This window comes from Macaca thibetana, chromosome 11 (genome assembly GCF_024542745.1).
Source record: "Macaca thibetana thibetana isolate TM-01 chromosome 11, ASM2454274v1, whole genome shotgun sequence".
NCBI classification, from domain to species: domain Eukaryota; kingdom Metazoa; phylum Chordata; class Mammalia; order Primates; family Cercopithecidae; genus Macaca; species Macaca thibetana.
In genome coordinates this window covers 102,856,781-102,872,644 of record NC_065588.1, presented here as the reverse complement: position 1 = coordinate 102,872,644, position 15,864 = coordinate 102,856,781, and the positions used below count along the sequence as shown (strand labels likewise).

General features: G+C 44.6%; 1 protein-coding gene and 1 long non-coding RNA gene across 8 annotated transcripts in view; one reads left to right on the top strand and one right to left on the bottom strand.

Moving 5' to 3' along the window:
* Positions 1 to 15,864, bottom strand: part of RFX4 (regulatory factor X4) — a 178,058-nt gene that overhangs the window by 73,697 nt on the left and 88,497 nt on the right. For 4 of the 7 annotated variants that reach the window (XM_050748635.1, XM_050748632.1, XM_050748634.1 and 1 more), the window contains exons 5-6: positions 5,705 to 5,766; positions 360 to 573 (exon numbers count right to left, since the gene is read on the bottom strand). In XM_050748635.1, the coding sequence (XP_050604592.1) occupies positions 360 to 573; positions 5,705 to 5,766 (276 nt within the window). The other 3 variants (XM_050748636.1, XM_050748637.1, XM_050748638.1) reach the window with 2 other exon arrangements.
* LOC126931009 (uncharacterized) lies at positions 3,133 to 9,423 on the top strand. Its single transcript, XR_007717765.1, has 5 exons — positions 3,133 to 3,246; positions 5,590 to 5,768; positions 6,613 to 6,692; positions 7,042 to 7,157; positions 9,175 to 9,423. It is a non-coding gene; the product is annotated as an uncharacterized LOC126931009 (long non-coding RNA).

The following is a 15,864-nucleotide window of genomic DNA, read 5'->3' as shown; positions in this document are numbered from 1 at the left end:
GTTCAAGCAATTCTTCTGCCTCAGCCTCCAGCTGGGATTACAGGTGCCCACCTCCACACCCAGCTAATTTTTTGTATTTTTAGTAGAGACAGGGGTTCACCATGTTGGCCAGGATGGTCTCAAACTCCTGACCTCAAGTGATTCACCCGCCTCAGCCTCCTAAGTGCTGAGATTACAGACGTGAGCCACCTCTCCCGGCCTGGATTTCTATCTTTATATTTTTAAACTCACTGTTTTGCAATAAACGTGTGTGTGTGTGTGTGTGCGTGTGTGTGTGTGTGTGTGTGTGTGTGTAGAGAGAGAGAGAGACAGAGAGAGAGAAACCACCCACCCCAAAGAATCACTTTAGTTGTGGTTACCTTCTCCTCAGGCAGGCTGGCTGGCAGATTTAGATCTTTGACATTGGGAAATTCTGGCAGCAGCGTTCCGAGTTTGGACCGGGGTGAATATGCCACTGTCTGTTTGCTCACTTCTTTCTTGCCTGTCTCACTCACCCAGGCGGCTCCTTTCTTGGAATACATCACATCATAATATTGGGAGCTTTCTTTCACTGCAATGCCATAGTAATGGTACCTGGGCCACAAGGGGAGGGAGAGAGAGAGAGAGAAAAAAAAAAAAGAGAGAGACCAACATGTACTATTATTAAATGAGGTTTCCTGAGTAGGGGGTGTTGCCCAAGGCCAAGGAAAGCTGGGGCCATCCTACCTGGGGATAGAAGAGTTAACTCTCCTGTAAGGCTAAAATCTCTGAAATATAGAATTGAAACAAAGTGCCAGCCATCAATCAGGCAGGTAAAAATAACCAAAATTGCCTCCTACAGAAAACGTTAAGTCAAATACTTTGCAAAGCAGAGAGGGGATGAAAAATTTTCCATTAGTACTTGATCTCTCATGTCTAGCCAAATGGGATCCCAGCACTTGAGTGTCCCTTCTCTGTGGGGACCCAAGCAGGATACATTTGTGACTACTAACTGTACCTCCAATAAAAATTCATTTGGCCTTTGTTTTTCTTTTCTTTTCTTTTCTTTTTGAGACAGAGTCTTGCTTTGTCACCCAGGCTGGAGTGCAGTGGTGCAATCTCAGCTCACTGAACCTCCACGCCTCCTGAATTCAAGAGATTCTCCTGCCTCAGCCTCCCAAGTAGCTGGGATTACAGGCATGTGCCACCACACCTGGCTAATTTTTGTATTTTTAGTAGAGATGGCATTTCACCATGTTGGTCAGGCTGGTCTTGAACTCCTGACCTCGTGATCTGCCCACCTTGGCCTCCCAAAGTGCTGGGATTACAGGCGTGAGCCACCATGCCTGGCCTTGGCCTGTGTTTTTCTTTTTCTTTTCTTTTTTTTTTTTTTTTTTTTTTGAGATGGAGTCTCGCCGTGTTGCCTAGGCTGGAGTGCAGTGGCGCGATCTCAGCTCACTGCAAGCTCCACCTCCTGGGTTCACGCCATTCTCCCACCTCAGCCTCCGAGTAGCTGGGACTACAGGCGCCCGCCACCACGCCCGGCTAGTTTTTTGTATTTTTAGTAGAGACGGGGTTTCACCATGTTAGCCAGGATGGTCTCGATCTCCTGACCTCGTGATCCACCCGCCTCAGCCTCCCAAAGTGCTAGGATTACAGGCGTGAGCCACCGCGCCCGGCCGGCCTGTGTTTTTCTTAATTAAAACGTGGTAGTCTCAAAGAACTGTATTTTTAAAAAGGTAAATTCGGTGCTTCAGTTGACACTGAATGTAAAACGGAGACCAGAACTTTTTATTAACTCAAAATGGGCTTAATATTAGCAATGTTTTCAATTAAGACTAACAAGGGATTGGAGGCTGCATTTTGTTTAGATTTTAGCTATAATCTATTGAGCATTAGCTATATGCCAGGCACTTTGCAAAGGATTTTGCATGCATCAATTTGTAAAATAACCAATAATGGAAATGATTACAGTCTTTCTATACATGAGAAACTGGAGCCAAGAAAGCTCAAATAATTTGTTTAAGGTCATATAGCCGTTTAGGGGAAGAACAGGTTCTTGAACACAGACAGGTCTTTTTGACTACGAAGTCACAGTGCTATCCTACTGAAAACACTGCAAGGTGGTCTTATAAACTTTGATTTTTATCAGAATCATTTATAAAGTTTAATCAAAATACAGATTCCTGGGCCCTCTCTCAGGACCTACTGATTCAGAACATCTGGAAATGGGGCCCAGGAGTCAGCACTGAATCCAGCACCACAGGGGTAATTCTAAAGCACATCAGTTTGAGATCTCTGGTGCTGAGTGCTTGACACACATTATCTTATTTAATCTCACAAAATCCCCATAAGGCTGGAATTAATTATTATCCCCATTTTTATAGATAAAGAAACTAAGGCCCAGAGAATTTAAGCCTCACACCGAAGATCACCTAGTGAGTAAGTAGCAGAGGCAGGATTTGAACCTCCCAAGTGCTTTGAACCACTAAGCCAGTGAGTCTCAAACTTTACAACTAATAAAAAGCACCTACAGAACATATTAAAATATCCCTGGTAGTCTAGTGGCTAGGAATAAAAGAAGAATAAAAAATATATATATGAAAATAGAGACTCCTGGGCCCTGCCCCACCCTTAAAGATTCCTGTTTAGTAGGTCTAGAGTAGATTTTCACAGTCCCATGGCAATATAAATGTTAGGTCATCCATGGACCTCGGTTTCAGAAATACTGCACAACATATTAACTACTTTTCTCTACCCGTGGAGATACGATGAAAGTCACAAAATAATACAGATGAGAAGGCATTTTGAATTATGGGAAGGGCTTTCGCGAGGAGGGAAGAGATGAGCACGTCAAAACCTTCCCTCTCCCCAACCCTCCTTTACTCCTGATACCATTCCGTGATATTTCTGCTTAGTGGGCATCTTGAATCTATGTGAATGCCTTCTGGGATGAAGAATTCAGACCCTCCGAAGGCAGCCCAGTTCATTTTGCCAGTATGGTTATCAGAAAATTCTTCTTTGTGCTGAGCAAAGTCTGCCTTCTGTGCCTTCTGTGTCTTCTACTACTTCCCAACTGTCATAACTGCCTTTCCACCTGGAAGTCACTCCGTGGGTGGGGGAGGAGGGGGCTTCCGGTGGCTTCAGGTGGGATGACAGTTATGACACACCACCCTAACCTTAAAAAGTTCACCTTTATAACTTCTTAAGAGCCAGATTATTTAATATGTTCAGACCAGACCACTTCTTGACTATTCAGAGATCACGTAGCTAAAATCAACAACCACAGTTAAGCTACTGCTCTGATCTTGAGTTCTTCTATTTCAGTTCTGTAGGGCACGACAACACATTCCTCACCGGCCACCCCCAGATTTCTTTTTTCTTTATTTCTTCTAAAAAAAGAGGGGGGATACATGTGCAGAATGTGTTTTTTTTTTTTTCTTTAGACAGGTGTTGCTCTGTTACTCTGGCTGGAGTGCAGTGGTGCAATCTCAGCTCACTGAAACCTCTGCCTTTCAGGTTCAGGGGATTCTGCTGCCTCAGCCTCCTGAGTAGCTGGGACTACAGGGGCACGCCACCACGTCCGGCTAATTTTTGTATTTTTTGTAGAGATGGGGTTTCACCATGTTGGCCAGGCTGATCTTGAACTCCTGACCTCAAGTGATCCACCCACCTCGGCCTCCGAAAGTGCTGGGATTACAGGTGTGAGCCACTGCACCTGGCCCACCCCCCAGATTTCTTCTGTCATGGTCAATTTGCCAAGGGAGTTTCTCTATAAGGCCATGATGCAGGTTGGAGACAAGAGCTTCTTACTGCCTTTCAACTGGTCAAAGGTGTGATCAACTTTGGAGTATCCTTATGGAAGAGGATACAATAAAATTGATTATACAGAATTTTTAAAGAAGATATTGCCCAATTTGCCAACCTCGAGGTTAAAGAAAAAGAAAAACAAACAAAACAAAAACAGACTCTCCCATGTGGACAGAAGGAAATTTTCTCTGTTTATACAGGATGGGAAACTTCTCTGCTCTCTCTTTACTATGTGTCTTTACTATTGCTACTCTTCTTAGAAATGAGCAACAAAGGTATTGGAGCCACTGATTCCTCAAAGACCAAGAGCTAGAGGAAAATAATTCATTTTCATTTATTCCATATCCTTCTATCCATCCACTCTTCTGTTTGACCAACATTTTGAATTGACTACTATGTGTTTACCAGCAAACAAGGAAGAATCTGGCTTTTGTAATCTATAATCGTACCAAGGCTGAAACCTCACTTTTAAACAAATACTAAAATTTTAAAATTATAACTGAGGCTTTTTTTTTTTCAGAATAGTCATCTTGGAAAATTATTAGGAATTTATTCCAAGAGGTCCTTTGTTCAATAGTCTTCTGGAAATCCCTTTAGAGACTGATTCTAGAGCTTCTGAGCCACACCAAAAAAATTAGTCTCATTATTTTCAGAACTTTACCAAAAAAGGGTTCTTCCCAGTTTGATCAGCCATTTTCTTTCCCCACCTTGGCTCCAAAGTGAAGCCCACCCTTGGAGGATGGGAATGTGCTGCCCAGGGATGAGAGGAGCTGTTGACAGACAGGGGTTTGGCCCAGGGTGAGAGCACTGGACATGCTTCTGACACATCCTTCAAGACAAGTCTTTTAAGTCCTATATGGTTGCCTTTCTAAAAACTTACAGTGTTTTATAGGTCACTATGTGCTGACCTGCTCAACATGGTCAAAATGCTTAGACATGCTGCATAATAAGGCACCCTCTAGTGGAGTCACCTTGTACATTAGCATAATAAGGGTTCTGAGAAGTCTTGCAGTAAAGGAAACTGTTAAACGTAGTGTTTACCAAACTTAAAGGGCCTGCTGCTCTTCTTCATGGAACACCTATTATCATCCAACAATTTTTGAAACATCCTTAGAGGCACGTCCTGTAAATCCAGATTTTCATGAAGGCCGAGCAGTACAGGAAGAGATTCCCTTCCCACGGACTCACACCTAGCAGACAAGTGTCTGCACAGCCTTCTGCGCTCCCCTGCTCTTTTCTTCAATGTAACCTCCTCCGAAAGACCTTCCCTGGTCATTCCTCTTTTGTTGCTCTCTGCTACAACTTTCTTTGTCACAATCTGATTCTCGGTTTTGTCTGTGTTTCCCACCTGAATGTAGGCTCCATGAGGGCAGCAACTGATTTGCTCCTGTGTTCCCAGTACCTAGCACCACATATGTGACATACAGAAAGTATAAAGCATGAGTTGTTTGGTTGCTTGATGAAACTGATGAGTGGGAAGCCATGAGCCCTCATGGACCATGGTGCACCTGCACCTTTCTGCCCCATCTCCCATGCCGGGAATAGCACAGTTTTGCTTCTCTGGTCTACTGGATACTATCAGAGCAGAGTTTACTCAGCAAAACAGTCCAGATAACCTGGTGATCATCCAAGAAGCCACAAGGCAATCCTTTCAAAGATGCCCAAGACTATTTTACAAAATATGCCTAAAAACAGGGTGGTATAAAATCAGATTCCTTAAACAGCAGAGCCAACTCGTCTTGGGCTTTTGGACAACCTCTCTTTCAGGAGTCCTGAGAGAGGGGCCCTGGCCATCATAAAGCTCCTCCATATTCCCTCTAGGCACAGACTTCTGCCAGGCCTGCAGACAGAGCTCAGGATAAAGAACCAAAGGTCTGCCCTGTCTCAAGGCCCATAGATGTGTGCTCTGCAGGTGGAATGGCCGTCCGGTGCTTACTTTGACTGTCCTCGGGTCCCGAGTCTTCTGGTGGTTAACTGAGGAAACTGCTGCCTTATGATCTGTAAGTCAACACAAGAATCAGTTACCCATTGGGAAGAGTTGGGAGCACAGTGACTGAGTTTTATAAACAGCCATCTACAGAAGGGAGGAAAACATAGGTCCTTGGTTGCAATGACTTAATAGGAGTCTGTGAGGACCCTGGAGAAGACTACTGGTGTCAGAGTGGGGAGTGCTTGGATGGTTGTGGGGCTCTGGATACTAAAGGGGTCTCACTTGGCCACTCTGTGCTTCAGCCCCTCCTACTCACAATGGAAGGAGAATTCTGGTTGGTCTAGAACATGCCACTCCCCTGTTTAAAACCCTCCAGTGGTTTCCATGGCACCTGGAACTAAAACCCAAACTTAGCCTCTGTAACTCATCCTGCTTACCTGGGCTTCTTCTCTTACAATTCTCACCTTTACTCACCAGATCCCAACCACACTGGCTTTTTATTGTTTTCTCTATTACTGAAACACACGGGCATTGCTCCACATGGTGGGGTGGCGGGGAGGGGGGCTTTGTACTGCAGCCAGGAGTGGAATTTCACTCAGCTCTTCACAAGGCTGCCTCCTCTTAAACCGTTCAGGTGTCTGGACAATGTCCTTCTGCCCAGAGGCCTTCTCGACCAGCCAGTGTGGAGTAGCACAAGGGTCACATGGCCCTGCTTTGTCTTCTTATCACTTAGCACTGTCTGAAGTTATCTTGTTCCCTTACTCTCTGGGTGCTTAGTTTATGTCTCCTCCTACTTGAACACATGCTCCATGAGAGCAAGGGCCTCATGCAGGGTTTGACACATGCAGAGACCTCAATCCACATTTGTTGAATGAAGGAATGAAAGCCTAGGGGTATCTTTTTTCTGTCTGCAGAGCAGAGGATGATAATTGCTGTTGCCCAGGACAGCCACATCAATTCACAAGAAATCTGTGAAGAGAGAGCATCTCTCAAGGTGAAAACACAACCATGGGGCACCTTTCCTTGGGGTTTAAGATGATGTTTGTGGAGAGGCATGACTGGGCAGGGGTTACGTGCAAGAACTCTGGAACTCAACTACCTGAATTGAATGCAAGTTCAGGCATTGGTTAGGCTGGGTGCCCTTGGGCAAGTTATTTAGCATCCACATGACTCAGTTTCCCCATTTGTAAAATAGGAATGATAATAACCTCTAGAGTTATTGTGAAATTTTAAAAAGTGAATGTACGTAAATGGCTGGCAGTAGTGCCTGGCAGTTAGTTAGGTGCTTAATAAATGTTACCCATTATTACCACTGATTGTCCTGATGACCCTTTTACTTCCAGGGATTTTTCGAATGTAACGAAGGCTCCCTTCCCTCCTGGTACAGCATCGAGCAGGCATGCATGGCCAGAGAGAGTGAGCCTTCATGAGAAGAGATGCTGTTGCTGATTTCTTATTGGTAGGGTATGAGCCTTGAGTGCTTTCTCTAGGGATGGGGGTGAATCTCTATTCATCTATTCACCCCTCTTTTATCCACATCAATACTCTCATTGATTGATTTACTCACTCACTCAACAAATACAGACTATGACCCTGTTAGCTGTTTGAATTTGGACATCCTATTTAACCTCTCTGTGCCTGAATTTCCTCCTGTGACATTTGAGGACTAAGGGGTTGTGTAGTCTTCCCCTAATTGGAGGGCTAGGTGTTGGTGATCTCAACTAAAATGGCATCAGTGGGATCGATAGAAGTGCACAAATTAGTGAGAAATTGAGAACCTTGAACAGGTAGCAGGAAGACTGACCATTTCTCTACACTGGGGAGCTGACCACGTCCAGTGTGGAGAATGGGTGGGGCAGCATTTCAGTATCTGAAAATGGTTGACAAAAAGATGCACCTCACAAGAATGTTTAGAGAATCTAATGTGGTAGCATCATGAAACCACTTTTGGAAGTAAAAAAGGCTTTTAAAATACCATCTCGTGGTGATAATACTGAACAAAATGATGCAACAAGTCTCTGAATTCTTTAAGGGTACCACTTTGTAGGCAATAAATCCCCTCTCTTTAACTCTGACTTTTGTAAATTGAGGATCCAAGCTTTTTACGTTATGTCCCTCTCAAATTGTTGTGACCTGAGTAAAAGGCAGTGATTCAAGATGAGGTCAGTAACAGTGCTCTTTAAACACCTTGTCTAGCAGTGCTGCCTAAGACTGCATCCAGGTTTAGTGGCCTCATCACCTTGGATTTGTATTAACCTGTAGCCAAGCCCTTCAGACTTTCATCATATGAATGGCTTCAGAGCCAGGATTTGAAGCAGCTGTTCACAAAGGCACACTACTGAACAGACTAGACATGCTAATAGAGATAGAAAGAAAACAAGGGAAGCATAAAAATTGAGCCAGGGGATTTTTCACATTGGTTAAAAGTGGGTTCTGAGTTTCCTAACCACCCAAGCAAAGAAGATAACACAATAGAGTGCCAAGAGTCCCAGTATCAATATAAGTCCAAACTAGTTCCTTAGAAAAAGTAGAAATTTTTCTATGTTTAGGTGTGGAAAATTTCTCCTATACAAATGGACACAACAGTAAAATATCATATTTTTTGTTTTCTGTTTTTCTGAGACAGAGCGCCCACTCTGTCGCCCAGGCTGGAGTGCAGTGGCACGTCTCGGCTCATTGCAACCTCCGCCTCCTGGGTTCAAGTGATTCTCCTGCCTCAGCCTACCAAGTAGCTGGGACTACAGGTGCCCACCAACACAACTGGCTAATTTTTGTATTTTTAGTAGAGACAGGGTTTCACCATGTTGGCCAGGCTGGTCTCGAACTCCTGACCTCAAGTGATCCGCCCACCTCAACCTCTCAAAGTGCTAGGATTACAGGTATGAGCCACTGCGCTCGGCCAGTAAGGCACCATGTTTAACCCTCTGTTATTCACAGACATTTTGGAAAGGATAATATTCAGTGCTGTCAAGGCTGTAGTAAAACTGGAATACGCAGATGGCTGATGATGTAATTAGCACAACCCTTCCCCAAAGCATTTTTAAAATACATAGGAAGCCATAAAGTACTCATATTTTTGATCTATTAATTCCAAGGAAATAATCTACAATAAGAAAAGCTAAATGTGAGGCTACTAATGAGAGTGAAAAATTTGAAACAACATAAAAGTCTAATGATAGGAAACTGTCTAAAAACATGATAGCATATATACACCCTGTAGAAATTATGAAATAGCCATTAAAAATGATGGTAACAAAAACTGTGTCACAACACAGAAAATGCTTATAATGTTAAATGAAATAGCAGATCTCAATCTATGTTTATGTTATATAACAGAATTATTTATAAAAATACAGGAATAAACAGGTAATGTGGTAAAATGAAAGTGGATATTCATTAGGGTATTGGGATTGTGGGTAAAACAAAAAGAGTTTGTATATTTATGTACTAAATCAACTTTTTTTTTTTGCAAATAGAAAAGGCTTTCCTTGTTGAAATAACAGTGAAAGTTCAAGATAATCTCGGAAGAAGCACCTAAAATCTACCAGAATGTTATGCTGGTTTTTTTTTCTTTCTTTCCTTTTTAAAAAAATAAATCATTTCCTATTTTCTATAAACAATATGTAGATAATTAAAGAAAGCAGCATTGTTTTGTTTGGTTGCTAAGTCTTATGATTACTTAATTTAAGAGACTGGGCTAAGTTCTGAAATCTTTCTAAGTGTTTATCCAAATGGTATCCTACATAACATCTATAAAGCAACACAGGCCAAGCCCCTGATGCCTGGCCCTAGGTTAAGGTACCAGGGGTTGCTGACTATATTCTAGAGATGTGCCAGAAGGCCCCTGGGGAATGACTGGCCTTCTGGAGCCATTTGTTTTACCCCTGTGAGGCAATAACATGTACAATCAGTGTGTTTAGAATTCTATGCACTGTGATCTTGAGGAATTATCAAGCCATAGCATGGGGCCTGGGAATTCACGGATCAATTCAATCTATGACTCCCTTCATTCCTGATGTTTTTTACTTATTCTTTTTGAGTAATGTATAGATCAATACATGCAGTTTTAGAATCTGTGTGACCAGCATCAACCTCCGCTGAGTTACCTAAGACAGAACAGGAGGGTCCTCCCTGACTCCTCTCTTCCTAACACTGCACAACCCCTACTGATTCTGCCTTCAGGACGTCTCCCGAACTTAGCCCCTTCTCTCTATCTGCCCTTACCCCCACTGCTGCACTAGTCCACGTGATCTCTCGCTACTTGGACCACAGAAACATTCTTCTAACTGGTTTCCCTGCCACCAGTCTTGTTGCCTCACCAGTGGGATTTGTTTTTTAAATTTTTTTCAGACAGGGTCTCTCGCTCTGTTGACCAGGCTGGAGTAGTAGTGCTATCCTAGCTCACTGCAGCCTTGAATTCCTGGGCTCAAGAGATCCTCCTGCCTCAGCCTCCAGAGAAGCTAGGACTATAGGTACATGCACCACACCCGGCCTCAGCAGCAGGATCTTTCTAAAATGCCAATGTGATCATTCACTTCCTCATTGAAAATGCCGGGTGTCTTCTCGCTGCCCACTCTGAATAAAAATCCAGGCTCCTAAGGCTGGTCCATGAGGCCCTCTGTGATCAACTCCCACCCAGCTGCCCAGCCTAAAATCCAGCCACTCCCCAGAGCTCCAGGCTCATGTTGCTCCCACATCCACAATGCTGTTCCCTGTGCCTGGAATGCCAAGGCCACACTGTTTCCGCTCACCCCCAAGGAACTCCCTAGCTTTCTCGGAGCCTCTCCCACTTGCCCTGTGGCCCTTCCCATGCAACCTTAGCTGCCTCCTTTCTCTGTTTTCCTAGTGAATTGGGAAACAGTGGTATACAGTGGTTAGGCACACAGGCTTCGAAGTCAGGCTCACCCACGTTCCAATCCTGGCTCAGGCACGGTGCTAACCACTTTACGTGTATTATCTCAGTTGATCATCACAATCCAGTGCCAGGTTCCACTGCTATTCCCTCGGTATAGATGAGTAAACTGAAGCTTAGAGAGGCTAAGCAACCTGCACAAAGCCACACAGCTCAGATGCAGACCTACGATTTGAATGCATCCAGTCCGACTTAACACTCTACCACCACGATGTTACGGTTTTCTGGATGAATGAAAATGTCCCCAAGCTTCTCATTCCTTCCTTTAACAGCAACCTTTATTTCTTTTATGTCATATTCCTGCATTTACACATTGGGTGTGTTTGAGGAATGAAATGATTTCTCGTTCTCATCGACTCTTCAGTGAAGATTTATCTTCTCTTCTTTTCACGCTGACCCTCTTGGAAATGTCCTGGTGGCCTCTGCTATGAACAGGATCTGAGGGCCCTGCACCCAATAGGCTAGGGAAGGTGGGAAGCAGCTGAGGGGATGGTGACATCAGCAGGCAGCCCCGTGTCTCCTCCTGGATGAAATTTACCCGCATCCACTCAAGTGGCAATCTGGCAGTGAAATGCTCCTGCTTAATAAAATGCTAATCAAAAATCATTGTTTGCATAATTGAGGTCCCCAAGTAGGTTTACTGAAGGAATGATCCAGATCATTACCTGTCTACCTAAAGGCCTCTGGCAATTCTCCATGGTCACCTGACTTAGTAGAGGTTCTTTTGATTGAAACTCAGACACCACTCTTTGCTTCCATCTTTTCTCCCTAAATTTCCTTCCATGAACTCGAGGTTCTGTCCAAGTCAGACTACTTGGTGCTGCACTATTCCCTAAATGCTGCTTCCCAGGCCCATACCTCTGCACTTTCTACCCTCCACTCTCTCTCCCTCCTTACTACCTGCGCCCTCAGAGCCTATCCAGCCACCCAGCATGCACTCCGCTGCTCTATGAGCCTTTCCCCGTTACCTGACCACACCAGAGCTCGCCCTTCCTCAAACCATGATTGTACGTGCCACTTGTACATGCTACTTCCAACCTGTGACCAAGTTCTACCCTCTATCTTCATATCTTGATTCTACCCATATCCTCCTATCTCCATGCATCCCAGGACCACGGTCTTGCACCTGGATTGCTGCAATGGTCTCACTGGCCCTGCTTCCTGTCATGCCCCGTCACGACCACTTCTCCATGAAGCCTCTAGACAGAATCCAGACCCACCAGGTCCTGCCTGATTGGCCCTGCCTTTGTTCCAGCTTACCTCTCCCCTTCCTCTCCCAATTCCTGTGCTCTGGCCATACGGAATGGAACTTCTTCCAAGTTTCATGAACACACTATGTTTTGTCTTACTCTGGCCCTTCCCACAGGATGTTCTCATTGTCCGGAGCCCTTTCTTCACACCCTTTTTCTGCCTAATGTGTACTTATCCTCACATCTCAGCTTGTGCCTTACTTCCTCCCAGAAACTTTCCCTGAGCCACTTGTTTGGGTGACCATAGTTATGCAATCCACAGAATCTTTTTTTTTTTTTAATTAAAGTTGACAAACAAAATTGTGTATATTTATAGTGTACAATATGATGTTCTGAAATATGTATACATTGTGGAATAGCTAAATTGAGTTAATTAACATAAGCATTACCTCCCATACTTGTTATTTTCTGTGGTGAGAACACTTAAAATGTACCCTCTTAGCAATTTTCTTGTCTTCTTGTTTCTTTTTTCTTTTTTTGAGGCAGAGTCTCACTCGTCACCCAGGCTGGAGTGCAGTGGCGTGATCTCAGCTCACTGAAACCTCTGCCTCCTGGGTTCAAGTGATTCTTGTGCCTCAGCCTCCTGAGTAGCTGCGATTACAGTCATGCACCACCATGTTCAGCTAATTTTTGTATTTTTAGTAGAGATGGGGTTTTGCCATGTTGGCCAGGCTGGTCTCAAGCTCCTGGCCTCAAGTGATCCACCCATCTCTGCCTCCAAAAGTGCTGGGATTACAGGCCTGAACTACGGTGCCTGGCCAGCAATTTTCAAGAATACATTGTTATTAACTATAGTTACCATGCTGTGCAGTAGATCTCTCGAACTTACTCTTCCTGCCTAATTGAAAGTTTGTATTCTTTGACCAAATTTCTCCAACTCCGCCACCCCCATAGAATCTTTATAAATAATCAATGTTACTTAGCTTTGTAAAGTCCTTACCTAGACCTGTAAGATTCCACACAAACTAGATCTCCAGTCTCATTTTCCCCACATTCAACAAGCTGCAGCCTCAATAATCATAATAGGTTGGCTAATGGTACAAAGCTTGGATTCATTCACCAGCAGATATCTACTGAGATTGTGCTATAGGCCGCACATTTTGCTAGGCACTGAGGAACACACTGAGCAAAACAGAAACCACCTCTGTTCAAGAAGCTTACATTCTAGTGTGAGAAGACTAAAACTAAATGAAAAAGTCAATGTATCTTCTATCAGGTAAGTGCTCCAGCGGGGAACACAAAAGCAGGGCGAGAGGAGTAAAGAAAATGGAGATGGAGGCCGGGTGTGGTGGTTCACGCCTGTAATCCCAACACTTTGGGAGGGTGAGGCAGGCGGATCACGAAGGTCAGGATTTCGAGACCAGCCTGGACAACAAGGTGAAACCCTGTCTCTACTAAGAATATGCAAATTAGTTGGGCGTGGTGGCACATGCCTGTAATCCCAGCTACTCAGGAGGCTGAGGCAGGAGAATTGCTTGAACCTGGGAGGCGGAGGTTACAGTGAGCCGAGATCACGCCACTGCACTCTAGCCTGAGTGACAGAACAAGACTCTGTCTTAGAAAAAAGAAAGAAAGAAAGAAAGAAAATGGAGGTGGGGGTGTTATTTTGTTTGGGGCGATTAGGACTCCATGATCATGTGGCATCTGAGTGGTGACCTAAAGGAAGTGAGAGAATGAACTTTGTGGATATCTGGGGGAAGGAAACTGCAAGAAGGAATAGCCCATGGGAAGGCCCTGGGTGGGAGCTTGTCTCATTTGTTTCAGGAAGAACGAGGAGGCCCATGTGGCTGGAGCAGAGCCGGTAGGCGAGGGAGTGACAGGAGGAGAGGTTGAGGGGCTGGAGGGGTTCGCAGGGCCTTGCAGGCCTTTGTAAGCATGTCTGCCTTTACTCTTAGTGAGATGGGAAGACTTCAGAGGGCTTTAAGGAGGGGAGTGGGGAACAAGATCTGACTTACCATGCAAAAGGGTCACCCTGGCTGCTGTGTGGAGAACTGACTTAGGGGCAAGGGGAAGCAGGGAAACCAGTAGGAAGGCTACTGCAGCAGTCCAGGTGGGAGAGAAGGTGGCTCGGTGCATTAATTCGTTGACTGAATGAATGAAAGAATGAAAGAATCATTCCTCTTTGATTGGCCATTGAAGTCTCCAGCATTGTGTTAATGCAAATAATGCTATAAGCAATATCTTTGTGTGTCATGATTTTTGTTTTTTATCCTGGATACTTTGTTTTGGGATTTCCTCCTCATAATAGTTTCTCAAAGATGGAGCTGCTTTATCCAAGGGGAGACACATTTCAGTGTTCTTAAAACACATTATAAAGTATAGGACAGCATTAACACTTTATAAAAATGTGCTAAATTGAAAAGCCACAAAAGACCTTTTGCTCTTTCTTCCATTTGAGCATCAGGTTCTTCATCTATAAAGTGGGGATTATAACACTCGCTCAGCTTATCTCACAGGCTTGTAGCAGAATCAGAGAGCCTAGAGACTGGGTACCCAGGCTTGCCTCTTGGGACTTCACCAGCCGGAAGTAGGACAAGAGTGGAGGGCAAGAGCTCAACCTCAGCAGCCTTTCACAGCCCGCTGGCTGAACGGGAGCGAGGAGTGACCAGCTGCCAGGGAGGGGCCGGAGCAGGGGCTCTGTATCTACTAACACTCCTCTCTGCCTCTCTAGTGACCTCGACCTCTGGTTATCATTATTTTCTAGCCCTTTCTCTTCACTGATGGAGTTAGCCCTATATACTTCCATCCTTTCATGGATTTGCAGACGCTCCTCATTCAATCTAGTTTTGGGGCTTTTGTGGTATATTACGCTTTCCCAAGGAACATATTAGTGTAGTTGGAATATTTGGTTCTGTTTGTGAAAATTCTTTTACCTAAAAGTATCTGATGGGCAAATCTTCTCCTCCTCCTCCTCCAAAGAGAGAAAAAGGCAATCTCAAAGAAATGAGAGGCAAGGGAGTTTGTTGTGAGTAGGGGATGGGGGATGGGTGGAAGTGCTGCTGTATCACATCACATTCTGCCCAAATGCAGGTCAAGACTTTTCCCACTCTGAGCAAAGAAAGGGCTGCTGCAGATAGCACCTCCTCCTTGCAGCTGCAACAAAAACCTGTGGGAAGGGGGTTTGCCTTTTTTTTTTTTTTAAGTGTTTCTTATGGGCTGCAAATTATAAATTATTCTCTTCTCCTTTCACCAAATAATAAACTGGTCCCTGAATCTGAAAGCCCAGCACAATTTAGTTTGAGTCTCAAAATGCAGGGTCGGTTCAGCCCCGCTCAGGCTGCTCAGCTTTTAATTTCTGGAGCAAGACTCAGCAAACAGTAAAACACTTTTGTGGAGCTGTGAAAGTTGAGCTTCGCTGTTTGATAAATGAGCAGACAGGCAGGCAGCCCCTCTTTCTTTTTTTGTATGGATTCAATGAAGCCTGCCTAAAGAACGCCACATGCTGTTCTAGCTACTGATCTAACATTCCGCAACATCCCAGCCTTCCAAATTCCCTTTAATTACTCATGAATCCCACCCTTCTCTCTTTCAGCCTGGGCAGACAGAGCTGGGGGCTCCACGGGGATGGGGGTGGGAAGCAGAGCAGCTCTGGAGAACTACTCTCTCTGGGGCAGTTAGAGTTCTTCAGGTGGTGGTGGCCATGTCACTCATCTCCCCTGTCCGTTCTCCTTCCCATACACCGCACTCCTGTTGAAGGTAACCCAGCATGCAGGATACTCTTACATCATTTTGTGGGTGCAATTTTTTTAAAGAAACACGAGTTTTAAGCAAGAATTTCCGAGATGATATGTCCAAACAATTGCCCTTCTAATTTAAGATGAGGAAGGGAAAGAGTGAAAAAGGGAACTGTCAGCCACTGAGCATCACTAAGCACCATGCCCTAAATGAGGTGTTTTTATACGCGGTAGTACATTTCGTCTTAGAAACGGAGGAGGCCGGGTCCGGTGGCTCACACCTGTAATCCTAGCACTTTGGGAGGCCGAGGTGGGCGGATTGCCTGAGCT